This window comes from Salvelinus alpinus, chromosome 17, assembly GCF_045679555.1.
Source record: "Salvelinus alpinus chromosome 17, SLU_Salpinus.1, whole genome shotgun sequence".
NCBI lineage: Eukaryota > Metazoa > Chordata > Actinopteri > Salmoniformes > Salmonidae > Salvelinus > Salvelinus alpinus.
This window is the reverse complement of record NC_092102.1, coordinates 6,061,721-6,087,147: the sequence shown is the minus strand read 5'-3', so window position 1 is coordinate 6,087,147 and position 25,427 is coordinate 6,061,721. Positions and strand designations below refer to the sequence as shown.

The window sequence follows — 25,427 nt, the reverse complement described above, 5'->3', positions numbered from 1 at the left end:
CTTTTACAGAATCCTGAGTTTTAAGTCTATACGTTAAGAACTGACTGATTTACACAGGGTTGAATGCACTATATATCACAAACTGCTGGTTGGGTATGGCAAAACACTTTTAGGGTGATTTTATCACTTCCGGTTGCTCCAGGAAGCTTAGAATCAACACAGGTAGACCTCATAGTGGCTTGATGGATTGTCATTGAAGACAGGTTCATAAGACATTCATAACCCACATAGGCTTCAGGTTGAATTTAGGGGTGCAGGCAATGTGTTCCTATGGGGTGAGATGTCATTGTAAACTGTTTGATGTAAACACCTTCTTTTAACTGTTAAGGGTTAATGCCACACGGTCAAGGTTAGGCTTGCACAGAGACCTTAGGAACGTTCCTGAGGTCAAATTGTGCTTCTAAACCTTAACAGTTCTCTCTCTGTCTCCCAAAAGCAAAAGACTTGAAATGTAGGTCAAGGGTCATCTTCTTGTCACTGTCGCTGCGCTCAGACCGAGCAAGCTACGGTCAAGCGGGGCATCTCGTTGAACTCGGCACGGCTATGGTGATGTCATTTTTAGTGGTGATTTCAGAATGCTATTTTGGTGGTTTTTCACTGTTGAAACATATTGCAAATGCACAAAAGTCAACCAGCAAGTCAGTGTCCATCAGCCAATTAGATATTTTCAGACACCAAACTGATACCATCTGACTCCAAACTCACTTTTTCCAACTCGTTTAGAAGCCAACTATCACATATTTCAGAGCAGGCCCAAAAATCACAGCGCCTTCCATTTAAACCATAATAAAACAAATAATAGGTAGTTATGTTCTAGCTGCGGGTCCAGTTTTCACATTATTTTTAGCCCTATGTGAGGCGACCTCGAATCCCAAGTTTCGGCTCGATAGGTCATTCGGTGCCCGAGCAAAACCTTAATTGGTGCTGAAATTCCACTTTTTTCCATGCCTTGCTACGGGGTCCTTGAATGAGCTATCGGACAGAAATGTCGGGGTCCGTCTCTATGGGCCGAGCCGGTTTCAATGCACCTAGTCGTGCAACTCTGGGACTTTTCTAAATGTCACCATTTTGTAATGCTCAAAATGAATTGAAGTCAATGCAAATGCACCGAGGCTTTTTATCGGTCCGAGAACCTTCTAGAGCCACATAACTCACCGTGCTTAATCGACCTGAGCTCTAGAACAGGTTTGTAAAGTTTCAGAACTCTAGGTCTGACGGTTCTTTAAAAGTTCAAACAAAAGTAACTATTGCAGGCACTGTCTGCCTCTAAGCCCCTCAGTGTGTCACTCCATCCTTTCTGTGTGGGTGTGTACATTTTTCCTTGAAATCTGATGGGATGAATGACTGATTTACAGTTCATGAGGGTTTCCTATTCACATATATTAAGTTTTGGAAAGATTTGACTTTTTTAACCCTTCGAAACAGCCCTTTTGACACCAATTATGGCACTTCCGGTTGGCACAGGAAGCTGAAAGTAAACACATATCCTCATTGGAGTGGGCTTTTACAGAATCCTGAGTTTTAAGTCTATACGTTAAGAACTCACTGATTTACATAGGGTTGAATGCACTATTTCTCTCAAACTGCAGGTTGGGTATGGCAAACACTTTTAGGGTGATTTAACCACTTCCGGTTGCTCCAGGAAGCTTAGAATCGACACAGGTAGACCTCATAGTGGCCTGATGGATTGTCATCGAAGACAGGTTCATAAGGCATTATTAACCCACATAGGCTTCAGGTTGAATTTAGGGGAGCAGGCATGTCTCCTATGGGGAGACATGTCATTGTAAACTGTTTGATGTAAACACCTTCTTTTAACTATTAAAGGTTAATGCCACACGGTCAATGTTAGGCTTGCACAGATCGGGAGGACCTTAGGAACGTTCCTGAGGTCAAATTGTGCTTCTAACCTTAACGGTTCTCTCTCTGTCTCCCAAAAGCAAAAGAATATGAAATTGAGGTCAAAGGGTCATTTGGGTCCTTCTTCTTGTCCCTGTCGCTGCACTCAGACCGAGCTAGCTACGGTCAAGCGGGGCATCTCGTTGAACTCGGCACGGCCTGGAGATAATGGCAATGCCATTGCAGGCTTTGTGTGTCTTTAAGCACCGTACTTTTTCACTCCATCCTTTTATCCCCTTTTCTTCGTGGTATCCAATCGCTAGTAATAACTATCTTGTCTCATCGCTACAACTCCCGTATGGGCTCAGGAGAGACGAAGGTCGAAAGCCACGCGTCCTCCGAAGCACAACCCAACCAAGCCGCACTGCTTCTTAACACAGCGCGCCTCCAACCCGGAAGCCAGCCGCACCAATGTGTCGGAGGAAACACCGTGCACATGGCCCCCTTGGCTAGCGCGCACTGCCCCCGGCCCGCCACAAAAGTCGCTGGAGCGCGATGAGACAAGGATATCCCTACCGGCCAAACCCTCCCTAACCCGGACGACGCTAGGCCAACGGACCTCCCGGTCGCGGCCGGCTGCGGCAGAGCCTGGGCGCAAACCCAGAGACTCTGGTGGCGCAGCTAGCACTGCGATGCAGTGCCCTAGACCACTGCGCCACCCGGGAGGCAGATCTGACCTTTTTAACCCTTCGAAACTGACCCTATGGCACCATTTGAAGGTACTTCCGGTTGACATAGGAAGCTGAAAGTGAACACATATCCTCCTTGGGGTAGGCTCTTATATAATGTTGAGGTTTAAGTCTTTATGTTAAGAACTGACTTATTTACAGAGGGTTAAATGAGTGTGTGTTATTTCATAAAATCACATAAAATCACAGAATTCTGGCAGAGCTTCGAGACCCACTTAAAAAATGTTCGTCTGAACACACTGCAACTGGATCTGTAATTATTTATTTTTTAAACTCCTTTTTGTGAACATGACCAATTTGTCAATGTACGATTTCTCTTAAATTACGATAGATAAATGGCTGGTTCTTTTTTTCCTGACACCGTATGCTTATGTACTTTGACGTGAAGCGGTCAAATTAGCACCCTACTTTGCGTTTTTGACCTTTAATCCCAGAAAAATGGCCATAACTCAAAAAGCGTTGAGGCCTCGACGCCATCTTGTTCGGGGCCAACTGTCCATTACGTCTTCGAAATATTTTCCGTTTAGGAGAAAAGGCCACATGCATTTGCAATGTGCTTGTGCATTTGCAATATTATTTATTTTCCCTCTGGTGGGAATTTCCGAGACTGCGGAAAAATGACCAAAATTTGTTATTTTTATAAAACGGAAACCGAACGTCCGAGAGATTTCCCCCCTCTGATAACCAGGTGGTGAATCGCATCTCTGCATGTCTGGCAGACATATCAGTGTGGATGACGGATCACCACCTCAAGCTGAACCTCGGCAAGACGGAGCTGCTCTTCCTCCCGGGGAAGGACTGCCCGTTCCATGATCTCGCCATCACGGTTGACAACTCCATTGTGTCCTCCTCCCAGAGTGCTAAGAACCTTGGCGTGATCCTGGACAACACCCTGTCGTTCTCAACTAACATCAAGGCGGTGACCCGTTCCTGTAGGTTCATGCTCTACAACATTCGCAGAGTACGACCCTGCCTCACGCAGGAAGCGGCGCAGGTCCTAATCCAGGCACTTGTCATCTCCCGTCTGGATTACTGCAACTCGCTGTTGGCTGGGCTCCCTGCCTGTGCCATTAAACCCCTACAACTCATCCAGAACGCCGCAGCCCGTCTGGTGTTCAACTTTCCCAAGTTCTCTCACGTCACCCCGCTCCTCCGCTCTCTCCACTGGCTTCCAGTTGAAGCTCGCATCCGCTACAAGACCATGGTGCTTGCCTACGGAGCTGTGAGGGGAACGGCACCTCCGTACCTTCAGGCTCTGATCAGGCCCTACACCCAAACAAGGGCACTGCGTTCATCCACCTCTGGCCTGCTCGCCTCCCTACCTCTGAGGAAGTACAGTTCCCGCTCAGCCCAGTCAAAACTGTTCGCTGCTCTGGCACCCCAATGGTGGAACAAACTCCCTCACGACGCCAGGTCAGCGGAGTCAATCACCACCTTCCGGAGACACCTGAAACCCCACCTCTTTAAGGAATACCTAGGATAGGATAAAGTAATCCTTCTAACCCCCCCCTTAAAAGAGTTAGATGCACTATTGTAAAGTGGTTGTTCCACTGGATATCATAAGGTGAATGCACCAATTTGTAAGTCGCTCTGGATAAGAGCGTCTGCTAAATGACTTAAATGTAAATGTAAATTTAGTTTGATGACTTCCTGAAAGATCTCTCCCCCGCGCACGGCCCGACGCCATCCTGTCACGCCCTGGCCTTAGTATTATTTGTTTTATTTATTATTTTAGTTAGGTCAGGGTGTGACATGGGGTATGTGTGTATTTTGGGGTATTATATGGTAGAGGGGGTGTTGGTTGTAGTTTATGGTTTTGTGTTGAGTGTATGTATCTAGCTGTGTCTATGGGTGTGTAGTTTACTAGGAAAGTCTATGGTGGCCGGAATGGGTTCTCAATTAGAGACAGCTGATTTCTGTTGTCTCTAATTGGGAGCCATATTTAAGGCTGCCATAGGCTTTAGCTGTTTGTGGGTCATTGTACATGTCGACGTAAGTAGTTTGTGTGTGCACTTGCGTTTTAGGTTTCACGATCGTTTGTTGTTTGGTTAGTGTGTTAAGTGTTACGTGTTCATCTTCGTCGTTATAATTAAAGAAGATGTATTCAAGTCATGTTGCGCCTTGGTCCTCTCTTTCACGTCAACACGATCGTGACAGAATGACCCACCAATCTACGACCAAGCAACATGACCAGCGGCAACAGGAGCAGCGCAAGGAGAAATGGACTTGGGAGGAGATCCTGGACGGTAAAGGACCCTGGGCTCAGCCAGGGGAATATCGCCGTCCCAAGGCGGAGCTGGAGGCAGCGAAGGCAGAGAGGCGCTGGTATGAGGAGGCAGCGCGGCGACGCGGTTGGGAGCCCGAGAGTCAGACCCAAAAATTTCTTGGGGGGGGCACACGAGGAGTGTGGCAAAGCCGGGTAGGATACCTGAGCCAACTCCCCGTGCTTACCGTGGAGTGAGAGAGCGTCGTACTGGTCAGACACCGTGTTATGCGGTAAAGCGCACGGTGTCCCCAGTACGCGTGCTTAGCCCAGTGCGGGCTATTCCACCTTGCCGCACTGGGAGGGCTAGGTTGGGCATCGAGCCAGATGTCATGAAGCCGGCCCAACGTATCTGGTCTCCAGTACGTCTCCTCGGGCCGGCATACATGGCACCAGCCTTACGAATGGTGTCCCCGGTTCGCCAGCATAGCCCAGTGCGGGCTATTCCACCTCGCCGCACTGGCAGGGCTACGGGCACCATTCAACCTGGTAAGGTTGGGCAGGCTCGGTGCTCAAGAGCACGTGTCCTCCTTCACGGTCCGGTATACCCGGTGCCACCTCCAAGTACCAGTCCACCGGTGGCAGCCCCCCGCACCAGGCTGTCTCTCCGGGTTCTCTCTCCAGCTGCTCCCACCTGTCCAGCGCTGTCAGAGCTTTCCTCCTCTCCAGCGCAGCCAGTGCCTATACCACGCACCAGGCCTACTGTGCGCCTCAGCAGGGCAGAGTCGGTCGTCTGCCCAACGCTTTCTGCACTGCCTGTCTGCCCAGCGCCGTCGGAGCCATCTGTCTGCCCAGCGGCGTCGGAGCCATCTGTCTGCCCAGCGGCGCCTGAACTGCCCGTCTGCCCAGCGGCGCCTGAACTGCCCGTCTGCCCAGCGGCGCCTGAACTGCCCGTCTGCCCAACGGCGCCTGAACTGCCCGTCTGCCATGAGCCTGCAAAGCTGCCCGTCTGCCATGAGCCTGCAAAGCCGCCCGTCTGCCAAGAGCCTACAGAGCCTTCCGCCAGACCGGATCAGCCAGAGCCTTCCGCCAGACCGGATCAGCCAGAGCCTTCCGCCAGACCGGATCAGCCAGAGCCTTCCGCCAGATCGGATCAGCCAGAGCCTTCCGCCAGACCGGATCAGCCAGAGCCTTCCGCCAGACCGGATCAGCCAGAGCCTTCCGCCAGACCGGATCAGCCAGAGCCTTCCGCCAGACCGGATCAGCCAGAGCCTTCCGCCAGACCGGATCAGCCAGAGCCTTCCGCCAGACCGGATCAGCCAGAGCCTTCCGCCAGACCGGATCAGCCAGAGCCTTCCGCCAGACCGGATCAGCCAGAGCCTTCCGCCAGACCGGATCAGCCAGAGCCTTCCGCCAGACCGGATCAGCCAGAGCCTTCCGCCAGACCGGATCAGCCAGAGCCGTCCAGCCAGGACCTGCCAGAGCCGTCCAGCCAGGACCTGCCAGAGCCGTCCAGCCAGGACCTGCCAGAGCCGTCCAGCCAGGACCTGCCAGAGCCGTCCAGCCAGGACCTGCCAGAGCCGTCCAGCCAGGCCATGCCAGAGTCCGTCCAGCCAGGACCTGCCAGAGTCCGTCCAGCCAGGACCTGCCAGAGTCCGTCCAGCCAGGACCTGCCAGAGTCCGTCCAGCCAGGACCTGCCAGAGTCCGTCCAGCCAGGACCTGCCAGAGTCCGTCCAGCCAGGACCTGCCAGAGTCCGTCCAGCCAGGACCTGCCAGAGTCCGTCCAGCCAGGACCTGCCAGAGTCCGTCCAGCCAGGACCTGCCAGAGTCCGTCCAGCCAGGACCTGCCAGAGTCCCTCAGCCAGGACCTGCCAGAGTCCCTCAGCCAGGACCTGCCAGAGTCCCTCAGCCAGGACCTGCCAGAGTCCCTCAGCCAGGACCTGCCAGAGCCCCTTATCCCGGTGCTGGCCCTTATCCCGGTGCTGGCCCTTATCCCGGTGCTGGCCCTTATCCCGGTGCTGCCCCTTATCCCGGTGCTGCCCCTTATCCCGGTGCTGCCACTTATCCCGGTGCTGCCACTTATCCCGGTGCTGCCCCTTATGACTATGGTGGGGTGGGGACCACGACCAGTGCCGGAGCCGCCGCCGTGGAAGGAAGCCCACCCAGACCCTCCCCTAGACTATGTGCTGGTGCGCCCGGAGTTCGCACCTTAAGGGGGGGGTTATGTCACGCCCTGGCCTTAGTATTATTTGTTTTATTTATTATTTTAGTTAGGTCAGGGTGTGACATGGGGTATGTGTGTATTTTGGGGTATTATATGGTAGAGGGGGTGTTGGTTGTAGTTTATGGTTTTGTGTTGAGTGTATGTATCTAGCTGTGTCTATGGGTGTGTAGTTTACTAGGAAAGTCTATGGTGGCCGGAATGTGTTCTCAATTAGAGACAGCTGATTTCTGTTGTCTCTAATTGGGAGCCATATTTAAGGCTGCCATAGGCTTTAGCTGTTTGTGGGTCATTGTACATGTCGACGTAAGTAGTTTGTGTGTGCACTTGCGTTTTAGGTTTCACGATCGTTTGTTGTTTGGTTAGTGTGTTAAGTGTTACGTGTTCATCTTCGTCGTTATAATTAAAGAAGATGTATTCAAGTCATGTTGCGCCTTGGTCCTCTCTTTCACGTCAACACGATCGTGACACATCCACGAATTTTAGAAACGTTGCAGGACGTCTAGTAAGGGACCTTACATTTGCAAGTGGCGTTTCTCACTAACCATATGGCGAGTGCTAAAATGTTCCCTTAAGGTACGGAAAGGCCTTGGAAAGGCCATAAGTGTAAGCCAACATAATTCATTATTTTACATTAACATGTAATACATGCATTATGAAGAAAATTGTGTAATTTAGGCTCCACGAAATATGAAATGGGTTATGAAGAAAATCGTGTATGGTTGCCTACATGACAAAAAGGCGTTCTGATTACAAGTGCACCAGTATCCAAAGTATTAAGCGAAATCAAGCACAGAAAACAGCATTGGCATTAATAAAACAATATTTCCCACGAATTAAGTCGCACTTAAATGTGCGTCTTTTCTCAAATTCTGTTCAGCAAGTCTAAAACAGTACATATAGGCATACAACGACACATTTTAAAACATGGTTAAACAAAGACAACATTTCTGTATATTCATGACGTTGAATTAGCCATTAAGAAGAACAAAAATGAAAGACAAATTATCGCGTCTACATGGTTGTTGCAACGGCTTGTGTCGCCTACTGGTTAAATTCGTGTCTTTTCGCACGAATTAAGTAGCACAGAAATTCGTGTATTTTCAAACGAATTGAACCACCCCAAAACACCCCAAAAATGCACAAAAACGCACGAAATCTGCTGAAATACATTTTGTACATATATGCGCGAATTGAATGTGAGACTGTGTTGGATTATTAAACCCCGAGACTCACCAGTCCCTGCCACTGACAGGGAGAGGGATTTTCCACCGCAGTTTCGCGACTGGACCGTGGGAGACTCGGTTGACTGTTGTTTTCCTTATAATGTGGTTTAACAACGTCTAAGAGTGACCCCGGTTTGACGAACGTCGCTGCATTTTGTGTTCTCTGTGAAAACGATGGTCATGCTCTTCACCTGACACATTGGTATCCACTGAACGGACTGAGTTACACAGGGGAGACAACTTTGCGCGGGGTTTCTGTTATGAGGAAGTTATCCTGCGAGCTACTGGCCACGGAAGCAGACTGTTTGTCACTCAATCTCTCTTTTTACGCACAAAAGAGCTATATCACTAAGGCAAAAACGGCGAATTCAATAGACTGCCTTTCTTTTCTTTGCTATCCCATGGATATTCACTGCAAAACAGACCCCTTCCTGGCGATGCACCGTGAGTAGAGAATTCGTTTCATCATAATAATCTCGTTAGATTACGCATTCATTACTGTATTTAAACGAATCCGTTAAGATTTCATTCTCAGAAGAATTTGCTAATAAAAACATTGCCTATTATTAGTCTATTTGTAGCCTACACGTTTTAGCTTCGCTATGGACACAGGAAATACTGTATATATTTCTCGTAATTGAAGATGTGCGTTCAAAACAACCCAGGCTATAAACGAATAACATCATATTGAGAACCTTTCCATAAGCATTGTTGGAATATCCAGTGTAGCCTTCATAACGTTTCCCTGCAGACTTCATCCCAGTAAAAGCTGTAATTTCAGAATGTACATATTTGTATTTTAGAATGACCTGAAAAGTTTTCTTATGTCTTATCGGCATCGTATTCTGAATAGGATACCGTTTACTGACTAAAATCTAGAGGTCAGTTGAAATGAGCGCTCCTGAATAGGTGGGGAATAAAGGTATCATTGCACCTTCCATAGCCTACATTTGAATACAAATCATTTTCTATTGCCTTTGAAATAAATGGCACCTGTGAAATAAATTAATAGTTTACTTCCAAAACGCTATATCCACACATTTTTCACATTTGTGATTTTTCATCAGAAATGATTGCTTATTGGTAACTTCATGTATGTGTAAAATATTACTGTTCACATATGTTTGTATTCATAGATTTGAGATGTGTATGAAAATGTTATTAGTTGTATGTTGCGAAACGCTATATATCCATTGTTTATCTGGAATGGAGTATCCTGTATTTTTGACTGTGATGTGGTTGTCTCAAATCAAATCAAATTTTATTGCTCACATACACATGGTTAGCAGATGTTATTGCGAGTGTAGCGAAATGCTTGTGCTTCTAGTTCCTGACCGTGCAGTAATAACTAACAAGTAATCTAACAACTTCACAACAACTACCTGATACACATAAGTGGAAAGGAATGAATAAGAATATGTACATATAAGTATATGGATGAGCGGCGGCATAGACAAGAACAAAATAGCATAGCTAGTGTTCCATGACACAAAGCTATCTTAAAAGTAATGCATTTACTGTAAATCGCTCTAGATAACAGCATCTGCTAAATGACTAAAATGCCAAATGTACATGTTTTACATACAGATCACATTTTACTGTATTGAATGATTTTGTTTAAATATGTTTTTTATATTGATGTAACAATTGTACCATTTGTACATTTCCTTATTAAAAACGTCGTTATTCGTTACATTTGACTGTGTCAAACCCTAGCAGTACTACATATTTCTCAGCGAATGAGGCGGATATATAGCATTTTCAACAAAAAAAACATGATTATTTGTCTTTCTGAAAAATATAACATTAAGATGGCATGATTACATAGTGAAAAGACACACCAATCTCTTTCATAATTTCTTTAAACAATAAAAGCTAATTTACCAACATTTGGATGTTGGTAAATTTTGGAATGAAACTCTACAAATGCAGAGACAAAAGATTACCCTTTCATTTTGGGGGGATTTGAGTCTAACATTGTCTATTTTTATCATTTAATTGACGCGAAATAACCGTCAGAAATATAGGATATGCCTTTAGATGTATTTTTAAAGCACACCGTTGTTGTGAAAATGAGTTTTTTCCTTACATTGTATTAGCCTACGATTAGAGTAAAGGCAACGAGAGACCATTGCCAAATGTAGCCTAATTTATAAATTAATCATTATTGGACCAGCTATCCCGGTTATCAAAGCTCTTTTTAATTAATTACAATAATTTTGCAATTAAATTTAAGCAGCTTGAAACATAATATCTGCAACATGTTTTAGGCTGCAATGGAACGGTTACTATGTGGAAATATTGCAATACACAGTGAAGGCATTCGGTGTTGAGGCAAAATTGTATAGAGTGTTGGGCTATGCAATTCACTACAAACAAAATAGCATAGCTTTGTGTCATGGAACATTAGATAATTTTAAAACCAACAAATTAAAGGACAACATGTTTAAATGCATCTAAGTATAATGAAGCCTATACACTGTACAACTTTTCCTTGTAAATTTACAGCATTATACTGGGAGCAGAGCAAACTACTGTAATCATATAATACAGCTGTCTTGCTGTAATGATTACAGCAGTTTGCTCGGCTGCCAGTATAATGCTGTAAATTTACAGGGAAAAGTTGTACAGTGTAGGCTTCATTATGCTTACAGGCATTTAAACATGTCATTTAATTTGTTGGTTTTGTCATCTTTTTTTACAGTAATTGTAATGAATGAATACATGAATGAATGGATTAAATTAATTTAGGGTAGGCATAGTTTGTATTTTATGGTAATTGCATGGGATTGGTGCAAGCGCATTGGCTGCTAGGTAATGTGTTTTCATATTACAGTATATTTTAAAACATTTATTATTTAACCTTTATCTAACTTGGCAAGTCAGTTAAGAACAAATTCTTATTTACAATGATGGCCTACCGGGGAACAGTGGGTTAACTGCCTAGTTCGGGGCAGAATGACAGATTTTTACCTTGTCAGCTCAGGGATTCTATATGTATACCAAAAATGTATTCATGATTTGCACTTCTAGAGGTCATATCAAAGGCTGTAAAACGTGCAGTGGCTACAGAGCAAAACAGACCAAGGACATTGTAAATACTCAACCAAAGGTTTGAGTCTTACTGTCACTCCAATCAATTCCCTATACACAATTAAATATTTGGGCACAACTACCACATATCAGTTAAATAGCCTCTTACAAGAAATGCCAGCCTCATAATATGTTAATAAGACAGAAACAACAATACCATGCACCCACTAGTGGTCAAAAGTTTCTTGGCGCTCCAAAAACATAGTAGGGTATGGTATTCTGTGTAGTGGAATTGCAGTGCCATTTGAAATACAGTTTTTCTTGAAAGTAACGTATGTTAAACAAAAATGTAATTGGAATTTACAGGGCACAGTGAAATTCTTATGCTCTGAGCTCCAACAGTGCAGATCAAAATAATGGTGCAAACATAATGGTCACGAATCTGCTCTCTGTTTATTCACTATGGCACCCAGAGGCTGCAGTATTGAAGATTTTTTTTTAATATACTAAAATAATCTAAGCTTCATGCATCTTACCCGACAAGATGGCAATGGTGCTGGAAACTGATAGCATAAGCTATTACTGTAAAAAAAAAAAAAAATAGTATGTTAGAGTAATTTTTACAGGAGGATTACAATTACAGTTAATAACAGGATTTTTCATAATTTTACAGACAATGCAGTGCAAACCTACTTTATTATTTCTGTTAAAACACACGGTATTTTACTGTGCATTCTACAGTGTTTTACTGTTGAAATTACAGAAAAGTCTTAGTGTATTACAGTCCCTGCTCATAATCTGCAATATGCTACTACCACTATTTATTAGGCTAATCATCCATTAGGCAACAAAAAAGTACAAACAAATGTATTGTGTGTGTGTGTGTGTGTGTGTGAAAGCTACTTTATGAATGTGTATTTTAAAACTGACATAGAAAGAGCTCTTATTGTAATTGCTCGATGTGCTGTCATGTTGTTCGAAGGGATGTCGTGTTTCACGATACATCATGTCTTCTGTTTGTATGTAATGTTATGTTTCCCTCGGTGTGTTGTTGTATCCCATATAGGGCATGGGGGTGTGAACCAGCTAGGCGGGGTGTTTGTGAATGGCAGACCTCTACCTGATGTAGTGAGGCAGAGAATTGTCGAGCTGGCGCACCAAAGTGTCAGGCCATGTGACATCTCCCGCCAACTACGGGTCAGTCACGGCTGCGTCAGCAAAATTCTCTGCAGGTAAGGGAAACATAATAGCACAATTAAATTGGTGTCAAACAGAAATATCTTGACATATGTGTGCACAGTACTTATTTTAGCCAGAGTCATCGGCATTTCTCTTGAATTTGCTTGAATCTGTGTCGACGATTAGGAATCCATCACCCCCAATGGTTTTGATGAATTCCTTAATTTATAAAATGGGCCTCAGACAAGGCAATAGTTTATACTATCAGTATTATTGGCCTAGATCTGAAAAGCGTTTGGGCTCTCATTTCCTGGATTCAAGCTCATGTTTTCATTTTGAAAACCAACATTTTGAAAAAATATTTTGAAATTATATTCAAACTACATTTCTGGATTTAGGTGATGTTATGTTTAAATTGAACCCTAACCCTAGACCCTTACCCCCAACCCTAACCCCAACCCTTACCCTTACCCTAAACCTAACCCGTACTCTAAACCTAAACCTAAACCCTAACCATACATTCGTTTATTGGCTGAAAATTTAACAAAGTGGATGATGAAAGTATGAGAACATTGTTTGATTTTGGAATTGTTTATTCGCCTTCCATAATATAACTTTTTACAGCAATTCGGTTATCTTTATATTTTAGTATGCTGAATTTCAATCTCAGATGCTCTCTTCAACTAATGTTTAGTCTACTCAGACTATCCTTTAACTCAGGTATATTAAGCACAGTTAATGCTTTAATATCGGCTTTAAAAACAGGAACATTTTGGCCGATACATGAAACTACAACTAAGATATTTCAGATAAATTCCTTCAGCAATACTCAGCTATAGTATTTTTCCCATATCATTCAAGCCAATTCATATTTTGACCCTACAGGTACTATGAAACCGGCAGTATTAAACCCGGAGTTATTGGGGGCTCCAAACCAAAGGTGGCGACTCCTAAAGTAGTTGATAAAATCGCAGATTACAAGCGTCAGAACCCCACCTTGTTCGCTTGGGAGATTCGAGACCGACTTCTGTCCGAGGCCGTCTGTGACAACGACACCGTTCCCAGTGTGTCATCCATCAACAGGTAGGCGATAACTTCACTATATTCTCTATATCGAGGGGAGAATTATCGTAAACCTACCTACTCTGACCAGTGAATCAATTCGTTGTAGACCCAACAGATAACAAAAATAATTGGCCTATGTGTAATATTGCCCAATAGAAGCACGGAAGTCTACTTGTGTGCGAAGATGAATTTATATCAGACTTATATGGGTTTAGACACATGCTGCCTATTGGATCTAGAACTTGTGTGAAAATAAAGAGGTTTGCCATATCTGCTGCACGCAGTACATTACCAGATTTGGGTGAAAGGGCACATATGCACACACGTTTTGTCCATCTCAAAGGTGGTCTTTAAAGTGGAAATTCAGTACCGCAACCCTCTACAGTCAGCATCCGATTGGCGATTTATGCCACGAATATCAGATCTCGATAAAAACCCTTCAACAATGGGGAAAAGCTCCAGCGGCAGCGGGAAATACCCAACCAAATCGTTCAATACGCGGACCACACTGCGACAGAGCCGGCAGCTGCTTTATATAGCCAACCAATCTCTGTTTCAAATAGGAGCGGTGTGGGAGCCATAGTAAACACATGTGAACCCGAGAGGTTATAGCATGCAGGGACGTTGCGAATAAAACCTAGTATAGACTGATATAATATTTTATTCGTATTATTTGGAGATTAGTAGAGTCATTTTTTTATGTTTGGTAGAATAAAAAAAAGAATAGATGATTATTTTGATATAGCCTACAGACCTACTCTGTAAAGGGGTTATTGTGAATTTGACAGTAATTTACAGGCAGCTTGATGGCAAGTAAAATTGTTTTACATTTTATGGTACACCTACTGTAATTTAAATACGGTATCAAAGCAAGTACTATGTAAGGACAATACTGTAAAAAATGTAATTAAATAAAAAGCAAAGGCTACCATAATCGGAATGAATGGATGATGAGAGGGATTTTGTATTTGAGGGGAGGGGTTTATATTTCATGGTATTTTACTGTAATTACAAGGGATTGGTGCAAGGAGTTTGGCTGCTAGTTAAGTGTTTACACATCAAAGTATATTAATTAATAGTTGGTGTTTTATATCACTTGCACTTCTAGTGGCCTCAACAAAGGCTTCCAAACTGGTAGCGACTACAGGGCAAAACAGACCAAAAGGACATGGCGGAATGTTCAACCACTAAGGAGAGCTGCCACACCAATCTGTCCCCTATACAAATTGATGGGGCACTATGCTGCAGCACCCCCAGATAAATCACAATGAAAAATGTATTAATATAAAAAATATTTAAAAAGTATTCCCCCCAAATTAGTACGCTAGGCCTTTATTACTCCTGTATGAGCAGAGAAAAATACTAATTGACATTGATATTTCCTCAGCACCCCCTGACATCACTATAATATTACCATTGTTTATTATTATGATTATAATGATGACTATTATTATTAGGCATGTCGTTAGGCTTATTTTTAGGCTATTATTATTGTTATTATTTACAATTTACCAACAAGCAATCCATAGTCTACATTTTGAAATCCATCGCACAATGTTCAACTGAGCACATATCAAAGCTGCAGGGTAAAGTTAAATCTAGACTTGGTTTCCTCTATCGTAATCGCTCCTCTTTTATCCCAACTGCCAAACTAACCCTGATTCAGATGACCATCCTACCCATGCTAGATTACGGAGACATCATTTATAGATCAGCAGGTAAGGGTGCTCTCGAGCGGCTAGATGTTCTTTACCATTCGGCCATCAGATTTGCCACCAATGCTCCTTATAGGACACATCACTGCACTCTACACTCCTCTGTAAACTGGTCATCTCTCTATATCTGTCGCAAGACCCACTGGTTGATGCTTATTTATAAAACCCTCTTAGGCCTCACTCCCCCTATCTGAGATATGTACTGCAGCCCTCATCATCCACATACAACAGCCGTTCTGCCAGTCACATTCTGTTAAAGGTCTCCAAAGCACACACATCCTTGGGACGCTTGTCTTTTCAGTTCGCTGCAGCTAGCGACTGGAACGAGCTGCAACAAACACTGAAAGTGGACAGTTTTATCTCAATCTCTTCATTCAAAGACTCAATCATGGACACTCTTACTGACAGTTGTGATTGCTTTGTGTTGTTGTCTCTACCTTCTTGCCCTTTGTGCCGTTGTCTGTGCCCAATAATGTTTGTACCATGTTTTATGCTGCTACCATGTTGTGTTGCTACCATGTTGTCATGTTGTGTTGCTACCATGCTGTGTTGTCATGTGTTGCTGCCTTGCTATGTTGTTGTCTTAGGTCTCCCTTTATGTAGTGTTGTGTTGTCTCTCTTGTTGTGATGTGTGTTTTGTCCTATATTTATGTTATTTATTTTTTAATTAAAATAATCCCAGCCCCCATCCCCGCAGAAGGCCTTTTGCCTTTTGGTTGGCCGTCATTGTAAATAAGAATTTGTTCTTAACTGACTTAAATAAAGGTCAATTTTCTTTCTTTTTTTTGACTGAATTTTAAGCAAGTTAGCCTTTAGGCCTACTTAGTGCAGTAAACTGAATAGCTAGAGAGCTTTAAACAGTTGTTCAACACCCTCACATTTCACATTATACAGGACAATCTAGACAAAGTATCTTCAGACGGCAGACGGTGAAAACCCCAAATGGAAGTGCGCAACGTGAGAAAGCCCCATACCTGCAAGCGCAAATAATGAACTTTGGTTAGGAGGCACTGTTCATAGAGCTGGCCATTAGCATTACATTTTAATGAGCCGAAGGGGGGAAAACACATTTTATCTCATTTAGATTTGAACAGATTTAATTCTAAATGTGTATCCACATGAAAAGACATCCGTCCAACTTAATCATTTATTGTTGGACTAAGTTTGTCTATATTCTACACATCTTTTGATATGTGTATTATATAAAGCAAAGAAGGGTGTCTTTGAATTGCTAGAGGACGGTTGAGGAGGGGTGTTCCTTATTTTAGTTTTCAAGAGAGCACAGACAAAAGATGCGTGTTCTTGGACATAGCACACATCCTCTAGACAATGCATACACCACAAATCCTCTGGATTATTTTACCTGCTGTAATATGGGCTATATAAGTGAATTGACATTCAGTGTAGTCACAACAGTACGCCTGCTTTTGGTTTAAAAGATGTCCCTACAGAATTTTGGAAGGAATTTACCTTCAAAAGAAATGGTAGAATGGTGCAAGGGAGATAGAATGTGAGGGAGGGAGAAGGAGAGAGAACATCGTGGCATGTGGTTAAAGAGTTGACCTCTGCTCCGCTGATAAAAGAGAATGTCTTTGTGTAATCTTTAATGATTCATGTGTTTAAAGCAGAGACTGGGTTTCACTTTGTGTTGCAGCCGCAGAAAAAGTTGCCACCACCAACCACATGTTTATTGGACATAACAAGTGAACCCAAGGTCCTGCAGCATAAGCTGCTTTCAATCATATTCATCCCCATTTTAATATTTATTTAGGATTTTTTTTCTTCTGGAAAACAATGCCAACACACCTATTTAATTTACCCGCCCAAATTGCTTATTCAATTTCAAGAACATAGATTGGAAATACATTTAATCTATTAGGCTCTCTCGAGTCATAAAGTCAGTAAAACATTTTTTTTTAACTAGGCAAGTCAGTTAAGAACACATTCTTATTTACAATGACGGCTTACCCCGGCCAAACCCAGACAATGCTGGGCCGATTGTGTGCCTATGGGACTCCCAATCACTGCCAGATGTAATGCAGCCTGGATTTGAACCAAGGACTGTACTGAGATGCAGTGCCTTAGACCGCTGCGCCACTCGGGAGCCCGAGATAGAGTGCATTCGGAAAGTATTCAGACCCCTTCCCTTTTTACAGATTTTGTTATGTTACAGCCTTATTCCAAAATTGATGAAATCATTTTTTTTCATCAATCTACACACAGTACCCCATAATGACAAAGCGAAAACAGATTAAACATTTTTGCAAATGTATTAAAAATAAAAAACAGATACCTTATTTATCTTGCAATGACACTCGAAATTGAGTTCAGGTGCATCCTGTTTCCACTGATCATCCTTGATCATCCATGTTTCATCCATGTTTCTATAACTTGATTGGAGTCCACCTGTGGTAAATTCAATTTATTGAGCATGATTTGGAAAGGCACACACCTGTCTATATAAGGTCCCACAGTTGACAATGCATGTCAGAGCTAAAACCAAACCAAGAGGTCGAAAGATTTGCCAATAGAGCGCCCGAGACTGGATTGTGTCGAGGCACAGCTCTAGGGAAGGGTACCAAAACATTTCGGTAGCATTGAAGGTCCCCAAGAACACAGTCGCCTCCATCATTCTTAAATGGAAGAAGTCTGGAACCACCAAGACTGTTTCTAGAGCTGGCCGCCCAGCCAAACTGAGCAATCGGGGGAGAAGGGCCTTGTTCAGGGGAGGTGACCATGAACCCGACGGTCACTCTGACAGAGCTCCAGAGTTCCTCTGTGGAGATGGGAGAACCTTCCAAAAGGACAACCATCTCTGCAGCACTCCACCAATCAGGCCTTTATGGTAGAGTGGCCAGACGGAAGCCACTCTTCAATAAAAGGCACATGACAGCCCGCTTGGAGTTTGCCAAAAGGCATCTAAGGGACTCTCACATCATGAAAAACAAGATTCTCTGCTCTGATGAAACCAATATTGAACGCTTTGGCCGGAATGTCAAGCGTCATGTCTGGAGGAAACCTGGCACCGTCCCTATGGTGAAGCATGGTGGTGGCTGCAACATGCTGTGGGGATGTTTTTCAGCGGCAGGGACCGGGCGACTAGTCATGATTGAGGGATAGATGAACGGCGCAAAGCACAGAGAGATCCTTGATGAAAACCTGCTCCAGAGTGCTCAGGACATCAGACTGGGGCGAAGGTTCCCCTTCCAACAGGACAATGACCCTAAGCACATAGCCAAGACAACGCATGAGTGGCTTCAGGACAAGTATTGGAATGTCCTTGAGATGCCCAGCCAGAGCTCGGACTTGAACCCGATCGAACATCTCTGGAGAGACCTGAAAATACTGTAGCTGTGCAGCAACACTCCCCATCCAACCTGACAGCGCTTGAGAAGATCTGCAGAGAAGAATGGGAGAAACTCTCCAAATACAAGTGTGCCAAGCTTGTAGTGTCATACCCAAGAACACTCAAGGCTGTAATCACTGCCAACGGTGCTTCATCAAAGTATTGAGTAAAAGGTCTGAATATTTATGTGAATGTGATTGTCACCTGTGCTCCCTCTCCGGCCTCTAGGTCACCAGGCTGCTTGTTATGGCGCACACCGTTCACCATCACTACGCGCACCTGCGCGTCGTCAGACAGACCTGGACTCCATCACTTCCTTGATTACCTTCCCTATATATGTCCGTCCCTTTGGTTCCATCCCCAGGCGTCATTGTTTCTGTTTCTGGTCTGTGCGTTGTTTGTGTTTCTTGTTTTTGAATTATGTTCCGTTTATTTTATTAAAACACTCACTCCCTGGAATTGCTTCCCGACTCTCAGTGCAAATCATTACCAAATGACGCCTCACCTAAGGTAAGCATCAGGGAGTTTTTTTTTAATTTTTAGAATGGGAATTGGGTCCGGGAGCCGCAACAGGCTCTCATGCCTCAACCGGATCGCCAGGCTCCGATGCCTCAGCCGGTCTGTCAGGTTCCCACATCCCAGCCGGTGACAGGTTCCCACGCATTATTGGGGGTGACCGGTCCGCTCCTGCTCCCCGGGATCGTCCCTTGGGTTGCGACCTGCGGCTGGAGCCGAACGCGCTGGGGAGGGGGTACCGTCAATTACGTTCTCTCTCCGGCGCTCTACGCCGCCATACTCCTGCGTCTCAGCCGGATTGACGGGTTTCCTGCGCCTCTGCAGAGGTGACCGGTCCGCTCCTGTTCCCCGGGATCGTCATTTTGGTCGGCGTCCTGCGGCTGGAGCCGCGCGTTGGGGAGGGGGTACTGTCACATGTGCTCCCTCTCCGGCCTCTAGGTCACCAGGCTGCTCGTTATGGCGACACCTGTCACCATCGTTATCCGCACCTGCGCGTCGTCAGACTGACCTGGACTCCATCACTTCCTTGATTACCTTCCCTATATATGTCCCTCCCTTTGGTTCCATCCCCAGGCGTCATTGTTTCTGTTACAGTGTCAAGTCGGTGCATTGTTTCTGTTTCTTGTTTTGTATTATGTTCCGTTTATTTTATTAAAACACTCACTCCCTGGAATTGCTTCCCGACTCTCAGCGCACATCGTTAGTGATATTTTTGCGAATGTATAAAAAAATATCTAAAACCTGTTTTTGCTTTGTCATTTTGGGGGTATTATGTGTAGATTGATGAGGGAAAAAAAACAATTTAAACAATGTTAGAATAAGGCTGTATCTTAACAAAATGTGGAAAAAGTAAAGTGGTCTGAATACTTTCGCGAATGCACTGCATATGGGTAAAAAGCATCAGAAGTGCTGTAGATTAGCTAGCTACAGTTACATCACCTTGTTTGACGTCCGTTACCAATACAGGTCCAATGGAGGAAGACTTGCTTTTCTCCCATGGTTTTTAGGCAACTCTCTTTTGTTTTTGTACAGTGATTGTAATGTTCAAGTGATTGTGTCACATTAGATTTCCAGCCTTTGAACCAGTGAGTCTTACTGCTTACCCAGTGTGATACACTACACTCTCTGGCTGAATTACTATAAAGCACAAATGTACTGCTCACTGTTCTAAAATTATCTCAGAGTTTCTGTCGTGGTAACAAGGTGTCATCTGTAATTCTGTTCAAATGTGGCCCCTCCGTTTTCAGGTTATTGAAAAAATATAGGTTGTTGCAGTGGGCTTGGACGAGACACTATTGGCTTTCCTGTCAGATATACTTTACAGCCTAGCCATTTGCATCTGTTCTCTGTCACGCGTTCCCCCAACTTTTCTATCCCCAAGATCAGATCAATAGAGCCTGATCCTCATAGACATCGGGAGATGTCTCACTGCTAATCTGACTGATCTGAGGAAAGAGAGAGAGAGAGACGAGAGATATGAGGAGGGAGGAGGAGAGAGCAACAAACAGAGGGGGAGGTGGGGGGGCAGAGTGTGAGTGTGAGACAGATATACAAAAACAGTAAAGGGGGGACAGCGATAAGAGATTGAGGGTAGAGGGAGAGGGAAGAGAGGGTAGAATGAGAGAAAGGGAGAGATGGAGGGCATGGGGAAGAGAGCAGGAGAAGAGAAAGAGATGTGGAGAGAGAGAGAGAGAAAATGATAAGGGTATGGTATAGGAAGTGAGACAGGGAGATTATAAGAGGAGGCTAGGTAGACTCAGTGAAGCTGATCATTGAGGTGAATTGATGTGATTTCATGCTTTGTTTGCAAGATCATTCAGTCCGAAGTGCAATGAAGACCTTCCCTCCATACCACATCTTAAGGGTATTGGGACTTAATCATATTTCTAACCCCAGAATGCTGCTAGATTGAATCCGCTCTCTCAGGGGGCAGCCCCTATTCATTCCCACACTCCTCTAATGCCCTGAGATTGGTTATTTGTGACAGAACCAGAGTATCGGGATACGAGGCCCCAAAACGATGGAGGAATTTTACACATGCAGGGTTATAAATGGACGTGATGTGTGCTATGTTAAAGCATGCTGTAATGTGGGGATTGGGGGAACAGTGTCAAATCTCCATGCCCTGAGGCGAAGAGTTGATTGATCCGTGTATGTTGTTCACTTTGGCAGGATTATTCGCACCAAAGTTCAGCAGCCATTCCACCCATCGCCTGACGGTTCCAGAACACCACTCTCCACGCCTGGACACACCCTAGGTAGGAGAAAGGACCTCAATATATATACACAGTATTCACTGACAAATACTGGCCCCACCAGGGTTATGAGAGCAGGCCTTAATATATACATGCTAGGAACCTGTACTGACAAATATTACTGGACAAACCATAGGTATGAGAAAGGTACTCAACATACGTATTTGTCAGTAAATACTGTGTATGTACTGACAAACTGGACACATCATACAGGTTTGAGAAAGGGCAATATGCACAGTATGTATTAACAAATACCGGCCATAGGTAAGAGATAAGGTGTCACGTCCTGACCTTAGAGATCCTTTTTATGTCTCTGTTTTGGTTGGTCAGGGTGTGAGTTTGGGTGGGCATTCTATGTCTGGTGTTCTATGTTGTCCTTGTGTTGTTTTCCTGTGTGTTTGACCTGGTATGGTTCTCAATCAGAGGCAGCTGTCTTTCATTGTCTCTGAGAATCATATTTAGGTAGCCTGTTCCCACCTGTGTTTGTGGGTGGTTGTTTCCTGTTTAGTGTTTGTTTCACCTTTCAGGACTGTTCGTTTGTCGTGTTTGTTGTTTTGTTTCGTGTTGCGTATTGGATTAAAGAATATGAACACTTACCACGCTGCACCTTGGTCCTCTTCTTCTCCTCCAGACGACAAGCGTTACATAAGGCCTCAATATATACAATATAAACAGTATGTACAGACAAGTACTGGGTACACCATAGGTATAAGAAAGGGCCTCAGTATAAACACAAATACACAGTACTGACAAATACTGGACATACCATAAATATGAGAAGGGCCTCAATTTAATATTTATACATAGTATATCATATTTCTACAAAGTATTAAGTAAGTAGTAGTCCTAACAAATGTGCTAACAACACACTTCAACTCGTGATTCGTCTCTCCCAGTCCTTAGCACGGCGTCTCCCCCCGTGACCAGCGCCTCCAACAACCCGGTAGGATCCTACTCCATCAACGGCATCCTGGGGATACCCCGCTCCAATGGTGAAAAGAGGAAAGGAGACGATGGTAAGAACCTCGTTTTATTTCTCTCCCCTCGTCTCTGTACTTTTCTGTGTGTGAAAGAGGATGGCATTTATGACAGCGCCGGAGCCATGTGTTTTTGTGTCTGCTCCCTCCTGTTTGTTGTTGTGTTGTGTTATCGGCAGGCAAGCCGGGGAGTGAACTGTGTATCAATCAGATTGTAGAAACAGTATGTTTTACCACCTATGCCTACAGAGCTGCATCTCAATTTTATCTGACGCTTGGCACTAGAAATCACACACAGCCTTCATAAAAGTGTAATTCATTTTGGCAAGGCACCAGGGGTGCTGTTCTTTATATCACTACTTATTTAATTCTTCTTATAGACCACTAAGGTGTTAAACACAGCTCATTCTTCATTTGTTTCTGTTTTGTGTAGAGTACAGCGGTAGGAATAAATTGAGATCTTTTGAATTACATACAATGAATTAGGATGCAGGCTCGTTGTTTATTGAGCAAGTGAGAGTGGAGAGTTTAACAGTAAGAGGATGAGGAATTTGAAAAGGAAAATACTTATCATGCAGGGAAAGACTTTAGACAAGTGCAAGAAAGTAGAGAGAGGCCCCATACACACTCAGGTTGTACAACTGATGTTAAACGCATTTGACATAATGGTTGTGATACAACATACAACATATATTTTTGGCATGCAACACCAAGTTCGTCTGCACAAAAATGTTTACACAACCATTCTGTAGTGTCTCCACAACGGTTGTGTAAAATAATGTGCAGACAAACACTTCTTTGGATCGCAACTGTTTTGTCATAAGTGTTGTACATCAGTTGTAGAAACTGAGCGTGTACAGAGAGAGAGAGAGTGAGAGGTAGATACGTTCCAAGATTAAGTGGAAGCCCGAGCACTCCCGACCCAGAATGCCTCATTCTCAGGCTAAACATAATGAGTGGACACATAGTGCCTGAGGCCTAATAGATTATCGCTTCTGCAAACAATTGGCTTTTTAATGTCTGTGAATTAACATGTTCCCTGGTGAAGGCCTGAACAGGTGTAGGAACAGACCTTGGAGTCAGGCAGGGGGGCTGAGGTTGCTGTGCGTGTGTGTGTGTTTTTGCTTGGTTGTGTGTGTGTGTAAGAACGTGTGTGCGTGCCTGCCTGTGTGCATGGTGTGTGCGTGCGTGCGCACAACCCAGTTGGTGTGCATTCTCGTGCAGCATTCATCAAAGCAGGTCACTTGCTTCTTTTATGTTTCCGTCTCCTTAGTTCACTGGAGTGGCTACCACTTGGATGGGCGGAAAATAGGACATTGTAAGTTAACTTTAGCAAACCGTTTGTCTTGCTTAGGTCTGTCAGAGGCCTTTTACCTCTATAGGAGTGTAGTTGTCTGTGTGGGTTTGAGGAAGAAGAGGGAAGACACTTTGATTGTGACTATTGATATCCTCATGGCGACAATCGGGAGTAACTTTAACAAATTGTCATGAAGTGACTTCAGCACATCATATGTTCGACGTAAAGGCATGCAGTTCAATTTCCACATTTATGTTGAGGCACAGAGTGGCTGTTACTGTTAATTCAATATATGATGGGACTTTATGATGCAAAATGCTACAATATGAATGAATAATTATGACCTTTTAAATACAATTTTGCATAAGGAACCCCCCCCCCCCCCCACACACACAATCCAATATCAAGATGAGTCCTTGTCCCAGGCCATATGATTTGTAGATTCAAAAATGAATGTGAAAAGATAAGCACCATGTTATTAACAGATTATGTCTGTGTATGAGTGAAGCCGTTCTGTTCTGTGTATTCTGCTCTGCTGTGGTTAAGGAAGAGGTTGAAGTCAGTAGCCTCTGCCCTTTGACGAAGAAAAAGGTCCTCATTACTGGAAAGGCTGTAGAGATAATATAGTGTGACATGCGTTATGTACACCGCCTTTTCGTGAGACAAGCCTCAGGGACACAGGTGTCATAAGAGCCATTAATCTGGCAAAGTCATGTGTTATCGCAAATTAAAAGTAGCATGTTACACCGCACTGGACGGACAAGGGTGGGGATAGGGATGGAAGCAGTGGAAGTTAGTGCCGTTCAAGATTAGTGCGGACGTTTCTTTTTTTGTTGTTGCATGGCCTCATTTCTATTACAGCATATTCGATAGGTTTAGGGTACTACATGATACTTGTAACGACAGCCTTCGTGTAGCAGGGATCGGACCAAGACGCAGCGTATTCCGTGTTCAACATGATTTTAATAAAGAGACGAATAACGTGAACACTATACAAATACAAAAATAACAAACGTGGCAAAACGAAACAGTCCTATCTGATGCAGAGAAACACAAAGACAGGAAACAACCACCCACAAATCCCAACACAAAACAGGCTACCTTAATATGGTTCCCAATCAGAGACAATGACAAACACCTGCCTCTGATTGAGAACCATATCAGGCCAATTGACAATCCCCACATAGAAACACAAAACATAGAATGCCCACCCAGCTCACGTCCTGACCAACACTAAAACAAGGAAAACACACAAGAACTATGGTCAGAACGTGACAGTACTACCCCCCCCCCCCCCAAAGTGCGGACTCCGACCGCACAACCTAAACCTATAGGGGAGGGTCTGGGTGGGCATCTCTCCGCGGTGGCGGCTCTGGCACTGGATGAGGACCCCACTCCACCATTGTCTTTGTCCACCTCCCTAGCGTCCTTTGAGTGGCGACCCTCGCCGCCGACCTTGGCCTAGGAACCCTAACAATGGGCCCCACTAGACTGAGGAAACTCCTCCGGACTGAGGGACAGCTCCGGACCGAGAGGCAGCTCCGGACTGAGAAGTAGCTCCGGACTGAGAAGTAGCTCATGACAGAGAGGTAGCTTATGACAGAGAGGTAGCTTATGACAGAGAGGTAGCTTAGGACAGAGAGGTAGCTCAGGACAGAGAGGTAGCTCAGGACAGAGAGGTAGCTCAGGACTGAAGGGCAGCTCCGGACTGAAGGGCAGCTCCGGACTGAAGGGCAGCTCCGGACTGGAGGGCAGCTCCGGACTGGAGGGCAGCTCCGGACTGGAGGGCAGCTCATGACTGGAGG

The 25,427-nt window shown here is 44.4% G+C and overlaps 1 protein-coding gene across 1 annotated transcript in view; it reads left to right on the top strand.

Moving 5' to 3' along the window:
• The first annotated feature begins 8,634 nt into the window (after positions 1-8,634).
• The window catches only part of LOC139542013 (paired box protein Pax-2a-like), a 69,937-nt gene continuing 53,144 nt past the window's right edge, over positions 8,635-25,427 (top strand). Inside the window, exons 1-6 of the mRNA XM_071346991.1 lie at positions 8,635-8,683; positions 9,713-9,715; positions 12,339-12,504; positions 13,337-13,534; positions 21,266-21,351; positions 22,245-22,364. Coding sequence (XP_071203092.1) covers positions 8,641-8,683; positions 9,713-9,715; positions 12,339-12,504; positions 13,337-13,534; positions 21,266-21,351; positions 22,245-22,364 — 616 coding nt within the window. The 5' untranslated portion in view covers positions 8,635-8,640. The remainder of the gene's footprint in view (positions 8,684-9,712; positions 9,716-12,338; positions 12,505-13,336; positions 13,535-21,265; positions 21,352-22,244; positions 22,365-25,427) is intronic.